Source organism: Myxine glutinosa, chromosome 4, assembly GCF_964187855.1.
Source record: "Myxine glutinosa chromosome 4, kmMyxGlut1.1, whole genome shotgun sequence".
NCBI classification, from domain to species: Eukaryota; Metazoa; Chordata; class Myxini; order Myxiniformes; family Myxinidae; genus Myxine; species Myxine glutinosa.
In genome coordinates, this window is record NC_136264.1 from 187,146,743 (window position 1) to 187,166,315 (window position 19,573).

The window sequence follows — 19,573 nt, forward strand, 5'->3', positions numbered from 1 at the left end:
TCCAGTAATCTCTGTGTGTATGTGTGTGTGTATGTGTGTGTGTCTGTGTGTTTGTCTGTGACCGCTGTTTCTCGACAACCACGGGTCCGATATACTTGAAACTTGCCAGGTATATTGCTGGGGACCGGAGGATGTGCCTTTTCAAGGTTTGAAATTAATCGGACAAGTGGTTCCCAAGGTATGGTCACCGTACTCGCAAGCCGTTCGCTTTGGCTTTGCGAATGGACCAAACCATTTCATGTAAATAGAGGGGGGGGGGGGGGGGGTTCTACCGTACTCGCAAGCCGTTCGCTTTGGCTTTGCGAATGGACCAAACCATTTCATGTAAATAGAGGGGGGGTTCTGTGGTCGTTACTGCCACGTGGTTTCAAAGTTTTTTTTTGTTGTTGTTTGCACGCATGTTTTTTTGCACCCACGTACGGGCACGCCCTAGTATATATAATTTTAATAAACAGGAGGTAAATTCCTGTGTGGGCCGAGTGTGAAAAAATTCTGACTCAACCCGGGACTACGAACCCACGAACCTCATCACTTATGCGGTGACAGACCATTGAGCTATTGAGTCTCCGGGATATCCTGAGAGATTTCTCACACGAACACTGCGAGCTTTCAATATATCAATATATATCAATATATATATATATATATATACATATATATATATATATACATATATATATACATATATACATATATATATACATATTGTTACAGACGCGGTTTTGGATGTTAGTTTACCGAGCGGTTTGGTATGACCGCGTCTGCACAGTTTACCCGATTATACTCGAACGTTGGCCGAGTCGCGCTACGCTAGATCAATGAAGGAAAGGACACAACGGCTGGGTTAGATGACACGACACCAGGGGTACAGTTCTCAAGACCTCCGGAGGAGGTTATAATATTTGTATGCAGAGCGTTGAGATTACAAGGACAAGAGGTACAGCATAGGAAGGTAGGCACTTAGACACACTTATCTTATCCCCGACAGACCACGGATAAACGGGACAAGACTGACTCACACAGGGATTGATGTCAAGGAAGGGCAGGTAGTCGCTGGACAGCACAAGGTGCACCTTGGCTCAAGGACAGGATAGCGCGGTCCAAAAGATGCAGGGAGGTATCGTCGCGCTGGAGGTGGCGTCTGGTTCTCTTCAAGCTGGGGGCGCATCTCTCCTCACGTCCGGTAAGTGGCTGCGTATATCCAGCGGGGAGTGACACGCCCTCGGCTCGTTAGCTCCGCCCCAGATGGAATCGGCCCGTTGCTTCTTATTGGGTACGGGGGGTTACCGGGCTCCGCCCTTGACGAGGGGCCGACAGTCAGCCCCTTTGTGGTAACCCCGTCGGCGCACATGGGCAATGGCGGCTAACCAAGCCGGAGTGAGGACGCACACTCCCCGCGCGCTGTTGTTGTAGTTGTTGTTGTTGTTGTTGTTGTTGTTTCATGAGGAAGATGGGAGGAGGTATGGGGAGGTCCTAAACTCACTACTGGTGCCATACAATCACATTCTGGTGCAACGAAGAGTCAGAATTAATGGAAACGAGTCCTTAACTGACATAGACTAAGAATAACTAGCAAGATGTCCTATAGTTGTCTACGTGAGATGCGGTGAACCTGGGCACGACATTTAATGGGGGAAAAAGGGGAAGGTCGGTTCTACAGAGTGTTGTTTACAGACAATGGGACTAGGGAATGGGGGATTGGGGATAGTTGGGGAGTATTGAGGAAATAGGGGAATATTTACAAGCGGATATGGAGGCCAAATCCCATATCCGCAACATTGCACCCTTCTCTACCCTCGGGGCGCCCCGACCCGATAAATTTTTACCTACTTTAGTGTGGCACTCAGATGTAGTTCCCTCTACTATTAACTCTACCCTGAGTGCGACAGTTTTACAGATGTTCACAAATGAGTAAATATGTCCCCCTGCGACGTTGCACCCTTCTCCTCACAGAAACACACCCACAGGATAACCGAATCGCGGAAAGAATTCTCAAACTAAACATACAGCCGGTAGGGAGCATTATTTACACAAGACTACGCTGATATTTACACTACGATCCAGGACCTGTTTTTGGAGGAACACATGCAGATGTTATGCATAGAGAGAGCACGCATGCCAGCATCGATACACCAACCCACGAGTGCTCTGTGGCCTTACGGCCTTTAATAATGTGCAGAGCACCCCGTTCAAGCACCAAAAGCACCACCCCATAACACAGTCAGCACCATCCGGTGCACCAATAAAGCGTTCATAAATCACCGGTGGTGTCGCAGCCGGCCGATGTTCTGCCGCTGGTCTTGCCTTCATGTGGTGCACTTGGCCTTCTGGCTTCTTTAAAAAATAAAGAAAGGCGCCAACCGCGTCCATTTCTTTATTGTGGCCGTCAGGGGGCCAACTATTAGTGGTTCACCTGTCTGGCATAGGTGCCACGTTGACCCATAGGTCCATCGACGGGTGGTGCTTGCCCGCAAAAGAACTGCGGTCCATGGTGGGCGGCCACAAACATTGCGGTCCATATGGTGTATCGATCCCAGCAGCAAGCAGCGAAAGTGCAGGCCCACAACTGCGGAGCCAGCACCTCTCTCTCCTCTCTCTCTGCCCCAAAGCCAGATCCTCGGAGGTGGGAGACAAAAGAAAAGACAAGTGAGTAAGGTGGTAAGGGCGCAAAAGTGCACGCAATGTAAGGTAATGCACACTGGGGGCACATGGGAACCAGGTGAGACAGGTACGTTCCTACCGTACGCCCCCCCCCCCCCCCACCAGGTAACCTACATGGCCCCTCCCTTACCCCTTACTGTATCCACAAAACACAACACGACCCATAAACGTCTACTTTACAAATCAACAAACGTCCCTACTGTCTTCCCCGTTCCTCCCATAAACCAAATTCGTCTTCTCTCCCTCCTAACCAATCAAATTTGCCATTTTCAACTCTCATCAAAATTTGCCATCTCCAACTCAACATCATAATTTGCCATCACCAATTCATCATCAGTCCCTCCTAGGGAGGGAGAGATGGAATCACCCCAATGTCTCATCCACGTCGTGATGCGTCTCACAAATCCAACAGCAATTCTCCTTTCCTGCACACAGCACAAAGAAAACACAGGTGTGGAGTCATCATCACCACAGGTAAGTGGCTGCGTATGGTGCGACAGGTTCATCAATCCTAACTATTTCCTAAATGACTTTAACAACTTTACATTACCCGGGGTCTTTCTCCTGCCAAACCATTGGCCCTCTTACACTATGGGTTCTAAAAACCAATTCCCATTGACCAAACTGTGGTGCTTTTCAATTTGGGGCCTCACTCCCCCGATTAATCTCTCGGTGCCCTCGCACAATTTCTGGGCTGCGACGTGTAGCTCTCCTAGCCGGTCTACCCACCTGCACACCTCCACCACTGTAGTTGCCTCCGAGCTTACCTGCTCCTTACCCTAACCTATCTACCTGGGGAAGGCCCTCTGGCGCTCTCCCCACTCGGTGCCCTCTATGGCACTGGGCTACCCGGGTCCGTCCTCCGGATCCTCGGGCCCCATCCACAACTACCGGCTCCCAGAGCCCACCTGCGGCCTCACCTGGCCGACATCCTCACAGTGGTGGAGTGCCCAACCAACTACACACACTAACAGGCTACACGCCCAGCCATTTCCACAACACTAATGCACCCATCCACAATACCATTCTGCAACCGCACCACAAATGCCAATATCCAACCACAATTTACCTATACCCTCTACCTAACACTTACACTACCCGCCCCGGGTATCCGTGATGGGGGTCCACTCTTCCCCCATCCACACCTTCGCACCATGCACACCACTCCGTACCACTTACTCCAACTCTCTCCACACACCTGTACTTGCACACCTGTGCTCTCACTCTTGGTGCCACCTGCACCCTTCTCTCCCCAAGCGCATTCGCGCTGATCCACAACACTCACTACTCATACACTGCTCCACACACCTGTCCAGTTCTCACACAGCATCATCTCATCTAACTACTCCCCTCTGAAACTCGCGCTTCCCAGTCGTCCCTTTAAACTATTGCGCTCCCTCGTCATTATCATCCACACTAATCCACCTGCGTCCCCACTACAGGTATCAGTCACTAACTACTCTTAACGTTACCTAATGTCATCTTCGCTAGATCCCTATCAATATAACCTAACCCACCCGGGCTAGTTTTCACTGCCATACACCCCATAAACTATAGCTCCTTTGCCCCCCCATGGGAAGGGTGGCAGGGATGCCACCCTTACCCACCGGGCCCATCGCTCACTACCAATTTTGCACATCAAATTTCAACAAATCAAAAATTTGCCAATCACTACCCATCATCTGCCAATCTTTACTGCCAATCCTTTGCCAATCATCAAATTTTGTTTTTTTCTAATTTTGGGTCCAAAACACTAACCTCATCACACAGTCTATTCACTAATGCCTCTCGGTGCGCCAATTCCTGTCCAAAGCCCGGCTTCGTAAAGCCAAGCCATGAATGCGGGTTGTGTGGTGCCAGCGGCTGGATACATCCCGCATTCGGTGCAGGGATGGGGGTTTACCCGGGCCGAGATCCCACGCACCTTCTCGGCACGGAGCCATCCCATGGTTCGATCTCGACCTGCCGGAATGCCTCAACAAAAAGTGGTCGCCATGACGACCCTTCCTATCCAGCCGCCCGCTCCGCCTAGTGGAGCACGGACGCGGCCGTTCAAAGCGAGGCCCGGCACGCACCGAGGGCCCGATTCGGCTAAAAGTCGCTCTAACCTCTAATCCGGTTACCTTCGATGCCTCACCTGCATGCTTACACCCCGCAGCCCGTTCCTTGCTCACACATCCAGCCGTTTCCATGCTCCTCGTACCTTTCCTTACACACCTCGGTACACTCATTCCACTCCCAGCCTTGGTCACACACCTGACCACCGAACACCTTGGCACACATTCGTTGGTCGCACACCTCACCAACACACCTCTTCGCGCCCCCTCCTCTGTCACCTCCTCTGTGACAATCACAGGTGTGCTCTCATTCGCACACCCAACCACGTGCCTCACTACCAATTCCAGCGTGCATTCCCACTCACGCTCTACCATTCCAGGTGTGCATCCTTTCTCACCTGTCACAACCAACTCACGCTCCGTGTCACTCTTACTACTCTCACCTCCACTCTTGACAACGCACTCTTTCCTCATGCACCCGTCCGTTACACACCTCTCTCGCGCACACTCTTGCGCACACTCTCCCGTCACACCCTCTGTAACACTCAGCACAGGCGTGCATTCTTCCTTGCCTTTGACAGCGCACTCTTTCCCCATGCACCTGTCCGTCACACACCTCTCTCGCGCACACTCTTGCGCACACTCTCCTGTCACACCCTCTGTAACACTTACCACACCGCGCTTCCATGTGCTCCCTCGCACACGCGCTACGACCGACTCACTCTCGCCAGCACCCTCACTCCTTGGCACGCACTTTTTCCTCACACACCCCAGAGTCGGACTTTCTCGCACACCTCCTTTTTAGCACACCAGACCTGTCGCACACTTCACCAACGGCCTCTCACGAACACCCGGGTCCATCTCGACCCCCAAGCTTCTTAAATCACCTGGCGCATCATACGCACGACCATATTGGTCACCACTTACACCGGGTCCTCTTCCTCTTCGCTTCTCCTCCATCACCTGCGAATCCCTCATCCGGTTAATGAGCACATCATCACGATCCAAACACAGACTTTGGACCAATTCTTTTACTTCCTCCTTTATCTCTTTCTTATCCTCTCTCCGTCGCTTCTTAATTTCGCTCACCCCTTCTTCCACTTCTTCTAATTTCTGCTTCACCTCTTTTATGTCCCGGTACGTCTCCTCAAGCTCATCCTCTAAGGCTACCTTGACCGTTTCCATGTGCGTCCTCACCTGCCGGTCCGTCGTCTCCATTACCTCTATCACCTCGTCCAACCTCGTTGTCAGTCCCTCACGTACCATCTGACATTGCCTCTTTGTCGCTATCAAGTCGTTTTTTATGTCGTTTTGTGTCGCTTTTAACCCTCCTAATACCGCAGTGTTCCTTTGAACCTGCTCCGTTAGTCCTTTTTGTCCCTCCGTCAGCTGTTCCACCTCCTGCGTCAGGTCCTCTATGCCCCCTTGTAACTTTACAGTCCCCTTTCTCACCTCCTTCTCCATGTGCTCCTTACAGTGCCTCACCTCCTCGCGCACTCCTCCGACCTCCTCACTCACACCTCTTCTGATCTCTTCTCCCATCACTTGCATCTCCTGCCCAGATGCCACCCTCATCTGCTCCATTTCCTCCCTGTGAGCATCCAGTTTGGTTTCTACCCCCATTCTGACCCCCTCTATCTGCTGCCCCATTTGTTTAACTTCCCTTTCCGCTTGGTCCCTCATGTCCCTCAATTTGCCTTCCATCCTGTTTTCTAACCCCTCTAACCCCTTTTGCATCCCTTCCATTTGATTCTCTTGAGCGGCCTTTCTGTTTTCTACCCCCATTAACCCATTTCTCACCTCTTTTATCCCGTTGTCTAACCCCTCAAAATTATTGTCTAACTTCTCAAATTTCTTGTCTAACTCCTCAAAATTATTGTCTAACTTCCCAAATTTCTTGTCTAATCCCTTAAAATTATTGTCTAACCCCTCACTGGTACCCCTCGCTTCGTCCCTCATTGCTCCCAATTGCTCACTCTGAGCATCCATCCGGTTCCCCATTACCCCCATTTGGTTTCCCATTACCCCCATTTGGTTTCCCAACCGCTCACTATCAGCCCTCATTCCCACAATTTGGTCTCCCATTTGTTCCATAAGGGCCCTCATTTGCAGGAGGAAAAGGTTCGAATCCACCAGCGGCGCTACCACGGTCGCGGGCGCGGTCGCCGTGGCCATGTGCGAGGCGCCATTTTGTGCGTCTGCTACCCTCACTGCTTCGCTCTCCTCATGTCCCTCATTTTGGTCCTGGATCGACCCTGCCTCACTCTCTTCTACCGGAACCCAGCCGTCTTGGTCTGCCATAGCGCGACTTTCAAAATTCGGGTTTTTATTTTCGTAAAACAAAATCAAATTTCGCTGTTATAATTTCGAGCGCGTGAAACGCGCTCCGGATCGAATCCCACTTCCCGACACCAAATGTTACCCTAATGGTACAATTGGTGTTCCAAAATTTGGGCCTAACAAATTTAGTCCCAGGTCCGAATCCCACTCCTGACACCAAATGTTACAGACGCGGTTTTGGATGTTAGTTTACCGAGCGGTTTGGTATGACCGCGTCTGCACAGTTTACCCGATTATACTCGAACGTTGGCCGAGTCGCGCTACGCTAGATCAATGAAGGAAAGGACACAATGGCTGGGTTAGATGACACGACACCAGGGGTACAGTTCTCAAGACCTCCGGAGGAGGTTATAATATTTGTATGCAGAGCGTTGAGATTACAAGGACAAGAGGTACAGCATAGGAAGGTAGGCACTTAGACACACTTATCTTATTCCTGACAGACCACGGATAAACGGGACAAGACTGACTCACACAGGGATTGATGGCAAGGAAGGGCAGGTAGTCGCTGGACAGCACAAGGTGCACCTTGGCTCAGGGACAGGATAGCGCGGTCCAAAAGATGCAGGGAGGTATCGTCGCGCTGGAGGTGGCGTCTGGTTCTCTTCAAGCTGGGGGCGCATCTCTCCTCACGTCCGGTAAGTGGCTGCGTATATCCAGCGGGGAGTGACACGCCCTCGGCTCGTTAGCTCCGCCCCAGATGGAATCGGCCCGTTGCTTCTTATTGGGTGCGGGGGGTTACCGGGCTCCGCCCTTGACGAGGGGCCGACAGTCAGCCCCTTCGTGGTAACCCCGTCGGCGCACATGGGCAATGGCGGCTAACCAAGCCGGAGTGAGGACGCACACTCCCCGCGCGCTGTTGTTGTAGTTGTTGTTGTTGTTGTTGTTGTTGTTTCATGAGGAAGATGGGAGGAGGTATGGGGAGGTCCTAAACTCACTACTGGTGCCATTCAATCACATTCTGGTGCAACGAAGAGTCAGAATTAATGGAAACGAGTCCTTAACTGACATAGACTAAGAATAACTAGCAAGATGTCCTATAGTTGTCTACGTGAGATGCGGTGAACCTGGGCACGACATTTAATGGGGGAAAAAGGGGAAGGTCGGTTCTACAGAGTGTTGTTTACAGACAATGGGACTAGGGAATGGGGGATTGGGGATAGTTGGGGAGTATTGGGGAAATAGGGGAATATTTACAAGCGGATATGGAGGCCAAATCCCATATCGGCAACATTAGAGATTTCTCACACGAACACTGCGAGCTTTCAATATATCAATATATATCAATATATATATATATATATATACATATATATATATACATATATATATATATACATATATATATATACATATATACATACTGTATATATATACATATATATATATATATATATATATATATATATATATATATATATATATATATAGATATATATAGATATATATAGATATATATATATATATATAGATATATACACCTGATTCTAATATATATAATCACGTGGAAAAGTAAGTACACCCCATGTAAAGTTTTGACTTTTTCAACATATTTCAACATACAGCTATTTGATCTTCATTTTAACAATATTGATAGATAAAGGTGATATAATAAAACAAATATCATGAAACATTTACATTTTGTACTCCATTGTACAATTTAAATAAACATAAATGCAAATTTCACATGTGGAATAAGTAAGTACACCCTTGGCTCTAATAGGTGGTATTGCCCCCTTTGGCAGAAACAACCTCAAGTAGGCGTTTCTTATAACTGTCTACCAGTCTCTGACATCGACTGGGAGAAATTTTTGCCCACTCCTCCATGCAGAATTCTTTCAGCTGTGCGATGTTGGAGGGGTTTCCTGCATGCACAGCTCGTTTCAAATCCCCCCACAACATCTCGATGGGATTTAGATCCGGGCTTTGACTTGGCCATTCCAGAACCCTCCATTTCTTTCTTTTCAGCCATTCCTTGGTGGATTTACTGGTATGTTTAGGTTCATTGTCATGTTGCAAGGTCCACCATCGGTTGAGCTTCAACTTTCCGAGAGATGGCCTCACATTATCCTCAAGCACCCTCTGGTACAATGAAGAATTCATAGTGGATTCTATGATGGTGAGCTGCCCAGGCCCTGATGCAGCAAAGCTGCCCCAAACCATAATATTTCCACCACGATGCTTTGCAGTTGGTATCAGGTTCTTGTGGTCAAATGCTGTCTTTGGTTTTCGCCAAACATGTATTCTGGTACTGTGGCCAAATAGCTCTACCTTTGACTCAATTGTCCAGAGCACATTGTTCCAGAAGTGCTGGTTTTTGCCTCGGTGTTCATTGGCAAACTTTAGTCTTGCCCTGATGTTCTTTCTGGACAGCAAAGGTTTCCTACTGGCACACCTCCCATGTAGATCGAATTTGTGCAGCCTCTTTCTAATGGTAGACTCGTGCACTTTGACATCAACAGTGGCAAGGGCTACCTGTAGGTCCCGCGATGACATTCTGGGGTTCTTAGAGACTTCTTTCAGCATCTTGCGGTCTGCTCTCGGGCTGAACTTGCTGGGGCGGCCTGGCCTGCACCAGTTGGCAGTTGTTTCGAATCTTCTCCACTTGTAGATGATCTTCCGGACAGTAGAATGATTGATTTCAAATTGTTTGGAGATCTTTTTAAATCCCTTCCCAGACTCATAGGCATCTATAACCTTCTTTCTGAAGGCCTCAGAGAGCTCTTTTGATCTCGGCATGGTGACGCCACACACTTCAACAACAAAGAGCAAACCAAACTAAATGTCTGAGGTTTAAATAAGACAGGTTCCTCCAAGATCCTCTCTAACGATGTTCTAATCATTTGCACCTTAGCTGGTGCACCTGATTCTAATTTTAGGTATTTGTAGTGATAAATGTCGGGGTGTACTTACTTTTTCCACATGTGAAATTTGCATTTATGTTTATTTAAATTATACAATGGACTACAAAATGTAAATGTTTCATGATATTTGTTATATTATATCACCTTTATCTATCAATATTGTTGAAATGAAGATCTTTAGTTATATATATATATATATACTATATATATATACATATATATATATATATAACTAAAGAAGCACACTAACGCTATGAAATGGTGCTGACATCATGTGCATAAATTATACCAACACATGACCTCCTAGCTAGGAGGCATCCGTGTGGTACTCAAGTCTTTGTTTATTTGTGACCATTGAGCTTTAATCTCAGTCTGCAAAGACTTGAGTACCACACGGAGGATGCCTCTTCATTTGGAGGTGATGTGTTGGTTTAATTTATGCACATGATGTCAGCGTCATGTCATAAGGTTAGTGTGCTTCTTTGGTTAAATTTAATATTCCTGACTGCAAACCTCCTAATTGTTGACGAGCAGGGCAGAGACAATGTGTCAGCGTTGCAGGCTACACTTGTTTCTAACAGGTTGTGCAGTAATTGCTGGGGTGAGACTCAATCTGTGCCTTGCTTCCCAGTCAAGTTAGGGGGTTTAACCTGTATATGTATGTATGTATGTATATATACGTATATATAAATAATCGGGAGATTAAATCAGACGACGTCGCTTCGAACGATCGATCTTTAATTTTCGACAAGCTTTCGACCAACAAAGGTCTTCTTTTTAGTCGTCCCCAAGTTCAGCGGAAGTCCTTATCAAAATGTGCAATTAGCAAGACAAGCACATCAGTGTCACATGCTGAAACCACAACTGTTTCGGCATTGGTGTGAATGCAGTGCAGAATAAGGCGTTTATGGATGGGGAGTCCACTTACGTGGTCACTGGTCACTTATCAAATCCTGGTCACTTATGGAAGTCCCTCCTTGGGGACGACTAAGAAGAAGACCTTTGTTGGTCGAAAGTTTGTCGAAAATTAAAGATCGACCGTCCGAAGCTACGTCCGCGTCTGATTTAATCTCCAGATTATTTATTTAATACAAATGAGACGCCCTGCTTGTACTGTGGAGTTCTACTATTTCTCACAGTTTATATATATATCCACTGCCTCTGCTTGCTTGTATTAACAGAAAATGGTACGAACCCACCACCTCTCATCCGCGGATATTTCTCATATTCCTGTATTTTTCCATGCCCCATTAATGTATGCTTTTTTTTGTCTTTAAGAGCACACTATCTCAAATTCCTAACAACTGTCAAGTTGATGTGGTAATAAAGTATTGAATCTTGAATCTTGAATTTCCATGAGTCTGATTTTCATTTAGGAATATAACAATTATGGTTAACCATTTTGAAATAGCCACTATTTTGTCTAAATGCTGAAAATTTTGTTTAAAAAAAGACGACTTAAATTCGTGATTTCACGCTGGCAATGGCAGGTTAAAAGTTCCTGTTGAGCCAAACCGAGTCACTGTGAGCACATAAACAGCACATGCGGAAAAGGCCTCGTTTAGCATTCATACGTCATGAGGAAAGTCACATATTGCAGAGAAAAGCGCTGTCACGTGATGGTGATTCCTGGCCCCAAAGTGTTCGGGGAAGTAACATCCCATCAAGATCAACAGCTGTGTTTGCGAGTGAGTGTGATTGTGTGTGTGTGTGTGTGTGTGTGTGTGTGCGTGTGTGTGTGTGTGTGTGTGTGTGTGTGTGTGTGTGTGTGACAACTCTCCCATTAATAGGCAAAAAAGAGCTGGAGAAAAAGTTGCACAAACCTGTCCCCAAAGGAGTTCCCCACACCCGAGGAAAACACACCAGAGCCACTCTTCAAGGCTTAAGCCTGAACAGCTGAAGGGTCGCCCCCCAAACTGCACAATGATAATCTGAGGGCAGGAAATGTCAGCAACTCGGGTCTCTCTTCATACATGAAAACTGTGTGTGACGTATCGGAGCTCCAAGATCAAAATCCAATTACACTGTGTCCATTAAGGCATTTGAATGCAATAACCGAATCAAAATGTTATTGTATTATTTTTCGCCATTTTGTCATTGTGCGATTCATGTATTTTGTATGAAAATATAAGGCAGCAAGATTGAATTATCCTTGGCCAAAGATACTGCGGCAATGCAGACTGGTAAGTGGACGAAAATAACAAGCATTACTCCTTAGCTATAACCCATAAAGGCCCATTATTGTAAACCTCACAAAATTGAGTTGAAGTTCCTAAAGTGATTTATTTGTCACTTTCCGATGTCAAAATGAGCTGCTGTACCTTTAGTCAAGCACCAAGAGGAGTCTTCAAGGGTACACTCATCAAATCGAGTTATCTCTTCAAGAAGCATTGCAATATTTTGGCACTATAAGCCATCCTTTGTATTTCTCTCAACTAGCAACGGAACCCACCCTACCGGCGGGGCTATAATTGGGAGGCCCAAAAGAAAAGGCAAAATATCAGAAATTGAAGGCTTTTTTTTTATTTCAAACGATTTATATAAACATCTGTTAGGCCGATAAAAATATATTGCTGGTCTCTGGTCAGACCAAAGTTCCAGAATTGATGCGGCGATGCGGGTTTTTGTTTCTTTTTCTTTTTTTGAAAAGCATGGATTGCACATATAAAGGTGTTGTTTTTTGTGTCCTCATGCCTTGCGGTCCTCATCTGCCGTGGCACCGTCCAGAGAGAAATTAAAGACAGCCAATGGGACTGGTAGGCCTTTTTGTAAATAATGAACACAAGCTTAATAAGTTATTTGAAAATGTATTTATTCTGAACATCATTAAGTTCTTCAAGCATATTATAGACTGCCATTTCGTTCTCGAGATCGCCTCGCCGTACCGTCAAACATTCCAATGCATCGATCGCATCAACACTGCGCATGTGCAAGTGGTCTAACAGGCCGATGGTCTCCCACGATCTCTTCTCCCAGTCCATCAGATTATCACAGACACTTACAACTTCATGACAAACGAGATAGGATCCAGGCCTAACTAACGAGATCACCCGCAGCTCTCTAGGCCTTCTGGTTGCTTCACACGAACCCGACAAAGAACGTCTTCGTTTCAATAAATGACAATATCCAGCGGATTGGATTCATGACGTCACGGCACACAAAACTACTCATATCTTTGGAACGGCTGGTTGGATTTGGACAAACTAAACCTATTTTTGTAGGGGAGAACCGTGCGCGAACGCTGATACCATTGGCGAGCCTCAAAGACCCGTATTTCCCGAGATAGCGCACCGGCCCGGCAAACAACAGGCACGCGCTGTGTAGGCACCGTTGGAAATTCGAAGAAAAAAATAAATTGTTGACACGCAGGGTCAAAATCGATGCACGCGCTGACCAGAGACCGGAAATATATTTTTCTCGGCCTTAAATAATATCACACGCAAATCATCAAAATCGAAACAGTATTTGTAGAATTTCAATAAAAGCCACATCACTGTTCAAATCGGTAAATATTATTCCATCCTGTTTGGAAAAACTGGAAAATTGGAAAAATTAGAAATTGCAAAATTGGGGAAAAAAGTGGAAAAACACTTCTTTTTTGTTTCTTTGGGGTCCCAGGATTACCCACCCAAAATTTTGTTGCGATCGGTTCAGCCGTTTTTGCGGTACCTGGGAACAGACGGACAGACAGACAGACATTTGGTGAATTATAGTAAGAAGATAATCATTGTCTGTTACGATTAGTATTGCCATGGAAACCCTTCCATTGTGAAATGCTTTTGTAACACAACACCTCAGTTTGCCCACCTGTATCAGAAATGTGCCCAGGACAATGGAGCAGAATATGGGGTTCCGATGAATTCCCTCGAACACATTTCGCTCTCCATGGATCTTTCGAGCGTTCACCTCATTGAAGAGCTGCATCATGACAAAGGTGTTGAATATTATTGTATAGTGTTCGGAAGGCGGAGAATGCAGCGGGGCATTTCTTCCACTGTCGATGTGAAAGAATTTTTCACCTGAAAAGAAGCACCACAACTACGTGTCTAATGATGTAATCGTTCTCCGAAGTTAGAGTATTCTGTTCCCCTTTTGCCCCTTCAACTTTACTTCCTCATCATACTATTTGTTATTCTTTCCTGTAAGCTTTATACTTTGGCATTGGGTGATTCGAGGTTCAAGTGAGGTAAAGTGAACTTAACATTATGTACAATACTTTGCATATGTGCCATGCTGTATTCTCCCATTTTGGAAATACCCAGAATACTTTGCACAGCTGTTACATTACTTCACACAAGAAGTTCCAGATGTTCCCACTACCACTTCATAAACTTTCAGTGACCTATCTTTGTCTTTATGATGATTATTCTGTACGATTCTGCTCGAGAAAAGGTAGAATGTTTCAACTCAGTGTCTACCTCCATATCTCGTAAACCCAACCAATTCCTCTCTCTCTCTCTCTCTCTCTCTCTCTCTCTCTCACAACCTTACCCATTGTCCCGACTGTCTCGACTAAATATCTTTCACACCTGAAAAGGTAGAGAAAGTTCTGTCAAGCCTCAATCTGCATTGACAACAGGCCCAGATGGCACTAGTGCCCGTGCTCTGAAATCAAATGTGCTGCCCTTGCCTGTTCTCTTTCTGCTCTCTTCCGCCTGTCCTTCACCCTTGGTCACCTTCTAGCTACCTGAAAGACCGTTAACTTTACTACCATTCACAAGAAGAGTTCATAGACACATCCTCTCAATTATAGGTCAGTGAGCTAGCTTCCAATTATAAGGAGACTCGTTGGAATCCATCATCGTGACCGACATCAAGTCTTTCCTTTTTCCAAACAGCCTGATCTCTGACAATCGTCCTGGTCACTCAGCACTAGACATGCTGCTGCTTCTGTCACATCAATAGCCCTTCACCATGAATCTCAGATAAGAGGTCGGGATTGTCTCCCTGAACATATATCGGGCATTCAACAATCTGACACCCAGCTTTGCTTGCCAATCTCACTGTATGCGACATATAATGCCGCCCGCCTTCGTAGCTGGCTTTGTAACTTTCTCCACTTGTGCAATAGACCTATTCATATCAACAGATTCTTTCCTCTCTTCTCCCAGTGGAAGCTAGAATGCCTCCAAGTCGGTGTCAGAGGCCCAGAGTTGTTCCTTGTAGACATAAACAGCCTCTGGAATGCTCCGGAAACTCTCGGTTCCTTTGTGAAGAAGACTCCACATTATGCCACAAAGTACCCAGTCGGATTGACTGACAGACAGTAACTGTGTCACTTTCTGCTAATCTGAAATTGATGAGATGTTGACCTCATAAATATAACATGTTTTCCAACCATGGCAAATCTCCCAGCAGCACCCTGTTGCTCCAGAAGGATTATCAAATTAATTCACCTATCTAATTCCACGACCAGCCACTGTAATATGCTCATTCTTTTGATCTTCTAGGCCTCACCATCAACCCTGACCTTTCTAGGAATGACCACATATCAAAACTGGTCTCCAAAGCCAGCCACAGACTGGACATCCTATGTCGTTCCAAGTCATTCCTTCAATAATTGGAACCATTCAGACTACAAGGCCTTTGTCAATAGTTCAGTAGAGTACTGCTTTCCCCCATGGAATGGTGCCCCCACATCACATCTGTTATGGGTATTTCCCATGGTGTGGCCAAAGTTCACGCTCTGTTGATTTCGCACATCACAAACAGGTTGGTGGAGTCTGTTTTTTACCGTTTCGTCTCCGCTCTTTCCTTGTCAGCATTATTCCCTCACCAGCATCACCAAGATGCACACATTCTTCCAGTAGCCCCAATGTGATTCAACTCTCAATAACAATGAGCAGTAAGGCCGAAGGCCAACATAAATGGAGATGGGCAACAAAGCATGCACGGGTAAGGATAATGGGTAGTGGAGAATGCAGGAGGTGGACAAGAATGATACAGAAGCAAAATTTGGGGAGATCGTTGACGAAGATCAGGAATAAAACTGGGCCTAGATCACTGCCTTGGCGCATTCCAGCCTTGACAGGGTGAGAGAGGATTCCATTGAGAACCATATGTTGCCTACGAGAGTGGAGGAAGTCAGTAATCCAGGAGTGGAATTGGCCCTCGATTCCATAGTCGGAGAGTTTGGAGAGCAAGGCGTGATGCCAAGCTCGAGATAGGTCCAGAGAAATGGTTCTGATCTCATGTCTGACATTGAGGGTCTCCATCCATTATTGGGAGAGCAGAAGCAGCATGTCCAAGGTAGAGTGACATGGACTGAATCCAAATTGATTATCTGAGGTGATTTCAAAGAAGGAATTATTTATGTCAACTACGATAATGGATTACATGGCTAATGGCTGATGATTGGAAGTAAACGAATTGGCCTGTAGTTGAGTTGATCCGTTTTTACACCTTTTTATATAATGCAGTGATGATGGCTGATTTCTAAGCAGATTGAAGATGACCGAGGGTAAATGACAGGGTGAAAAGGACAGAGAGAGGAAGTGCAAGAGCATCAGAGTAGGTTTTTGAGACACGTGAGCTGATGCCGTCCGGCCCACTTGCAGAATCAGAGTCGAGGATTACCAGAAACTTCTCCATCTTCTCACGTGCAACAGACACATCGCCCAGGAGCAGTTCTGTGCAGCTGGGAATTGTGGGAACAGAGAGTGAGGGCTTATGGACACAGGATTTAGAAGCAACGCATCAGGTTCTGCAACAACATTTAAATTGGTTTAGTATCTGGACTTTGACTGTGCCATTCCAAAACACAAAATATCTACTGCTTCGGCCATTCTGTTGTAGATTTACTTGTGTGTTTAGGATTGTTGTCCTGCTGCATGACCCACTTTCTATTAAGCTTCAGCTCGTGGCCAGATGCCCTGACATTCTCTTGTAGAATTTGCTTGGACAATCCAGAATTAATGGTTCCCTCAATGATGGCAAGCCGTCTGGATCCTGAGGCAGAAAAGCGGCCCCAAACCTTGATACTCCCACCACCATGCTTCACTGTTGGGATGAGGTTCTTATGTTGAAATGCAGTATTTGGTTTTCGTCAAATGTAACGTTTATTTAATACAAAAAGTTCAAATTGGACTCATCTGTCCAAAGAATATTCTTCCAATAGCTTCTTGGATCTCCCAGGTGGTCTGTGGTAAACTTGAGATGGGTGCCATGTTCTTCTTTGAGAGCATCGGTTTTTTCATTGCTGTCCTCCCATGCACACCATTGGTGTTTAGTGTTTTCCTGATGGTGGACTCATGACCACTGACATCAGCCAATGCAAGAGAGGCCTGAAGATCCTTAGACATTACCCTGGGGTTCTTTGTGACCTCCTGGATTATTGTACGCCTTGCTCTTGGAGTGATTTCCGTTGGACGGCCGCTCCTGGATATTATTGTACGCCTTGCTCTTGGAGTGATTTCCGTTGGACGGCCGCTCCTGGATAGAGTAACAATGGTGTTGAATTTTCTCCATTTGCATACTATCTGCCTGGCAGTGGATTGGTGGAGCCCAGCATCTTTAGAAATTGTTTTGTAACGCTTTCCAGACGAATGAGCATTGAGAACTCTTTTTCTGAGGTCCTCAGAAATCTCTATTGATCTGGGCATGACATGCTTCCACAAATCTGGGTGGTGAAGACCAGATCCTGATGGTGACGAACAAAGTTTATGCTTTTCATATAGGACAGGGCCACCAAAACTCACTCCTGATTGGCATCCTATTGATTTAAACACCCGACTATAATTACCCTCATAATTGAGCTAATTAGCCTCGAGGTTCACAAACTTTTTCAGACAAAGAAATTCAATGTTGGATCATTTTGCTCAATAGGTAAATGAAAAAGTATATATTTTTGTGCTATTTGTTTAATCAGGTTCTCTTCATGTATTTCATGTATTATTAGGACTAAAATGAAGATCTGATCACATTTTAGGTCAAATTTATGCAGAAATACAGAAAATTCTAAAGGGTTCACAAACTTTTTCTTAAAAACCTTAGTTCACTCCCACCCTTCCCTCCAGGGATCATTTTTGGTGGTACACCAACATGATGTGTCATCTTCCATCCCAACCCACAATCTTTCCGACCCCCATTAGGTCCCTTTAACCCAACCCCCTTCTTGCAGGATTCTGCATTTCTTTCCTCCTTACCCTTACCCTAACAACCCTAACCCTAACAACCCTAACCCTAACAACCCTAACCATAACAACCCTAACCCTAACCCTAACAACCCTAACCCTAACAACCCTAACCCTAACCCTAACAACCCTAACCCTAACAACCCTATCCCTAACCCTAACAACCCTAACCCTAACAACCCTAACCCGAACAACCCTAACCCTAACCCTAACAACCCTAACCCAAACAACCCTAACCCTAACCCTAACAACCCTAACCCTAACAACCCTAACCCTAACCCTAACAACCCTAACCCTAACAACCCTAACCCTAACAACCCTAACCCTAACAACCCTAACCCTAACCCTAACAACCCTAACCTGAACAACCCTAACCCTAACCCTAACAACCCTAACCCTAACCCTAACAACCCTAACCCTAACCGTAACAACCCTAACCCTAACAACAATCCTCTGTTCAAGTTAATTCATTGCCTTGCACATTGCATCCCCATGTTGCCCTAACCTAACAACCTAACCCAATGTCCCAATGTCAGTACGCCACCTTTTTGCCACATGTTTCCTTGCTATTCCATCAGCCTAGATTTTGTATTTTAAAAAAGGAAAGTAAGCTGAAGGTTAACTCTGAGTCACCCTCATATGATAACACCCCAACAAACAATATCTGGCTGAACCAATGTTGGTCTATTTTGAGTAGATCGTTCAAGCTGTGCCAATGTTGGGCTAAAATTATGTTAGTTCTTATAGTGTCATTCATTCTCTTGCATTATCATACCATTGCACGAAATTAAATGAGGACAATGTGCATTGCTTAAATGCACCACACTACTCGACTAATGGAATACCAGCAAATAGCAAAGTGAAGATGATGACCAACTGGTACACTCCATGACCCAATATGTTCTTCATCATAGTCCGTGAAATCAGTGGGTTGTTGCGTCCGTACGGACGACGCAGCAGCAATGACTCTGTTGGCGGTTCTGTAGCGAGTGCGAGTGATGCAAATGTGTCCATAATCAGGTTCACCCACAGCATCTGTACGGCCTTTAAAGGGGAATCCTGGAACATAGACATACACTTATGGCATACCACACACACCAAAAAAACGTGCATGAACTGTTATTTTATCAAAACTCAATCAGAGAAGTGCAGCTGTTCAAAAATAAATCAGGAAATATTGTGGGCACTGGTGATAACTAACTAGTGTTCACTATGGTATGATGCTGAGTAATGTCCCTGCTAGGCAATACTTGGTGATGAGAGAGATCAACCTGCTATTTGTGAAGCCTGAGGCTATCTTCGAAAACCTATTGCAAGACAATAGCTGGTGTCAGACCAGGCCTATTATCAGATAAAGTGTTGCTTCCACATGAGATCTACCATCAGAAAAGGACGAGCATCAGATGAGGACTAGCATCAGTTGAGGACTAGCATCAGATGAGGACTAGTGACAGATGAGGACTAGCGGCAGAAGAGGACTAGTAGGAGAAGAGGACTAGTGGCAGAAGAGGAATAGCGG

General features: G+C 45.8%; 1 protein-coding gene across 6 annotated transcripts in view; it reads right to left on the reverse strand.

The window, feature by feature from the left end:
• Positions 1 to 19,573, reverse strand: part of LOC137425570 (plasma membrane calcium-transporting ATPase 2) — a 211,145-nt gene that overhangs the window by 34,076 nt on the left and 157,496 nt on the right. For all 6 annotated transcript variants that reach the window (XM_068114130.2, XM_068114134.2, XM_068114133.2 and 3 more), the window contains 3 exons: positions 18,900 to 19,113; positions 13,730 to 13,941; positions 11,746 to 11,853 (listed from right to left, as the gene is read on the reverse strand). In XM_068114130.2, coding sequence (XP_067970231.1) covers positions 11,746 to 11,853; positions 13,730 to 13,941; positions 18,900 to 19,113 — 534 coding nt within the window. The remainder of the gene's footprint in view (positions 1 to 11,745; positions 11,854 to 13,729; positions 13,942 to 18,899; positions 19,114 to 19,573) is intronic.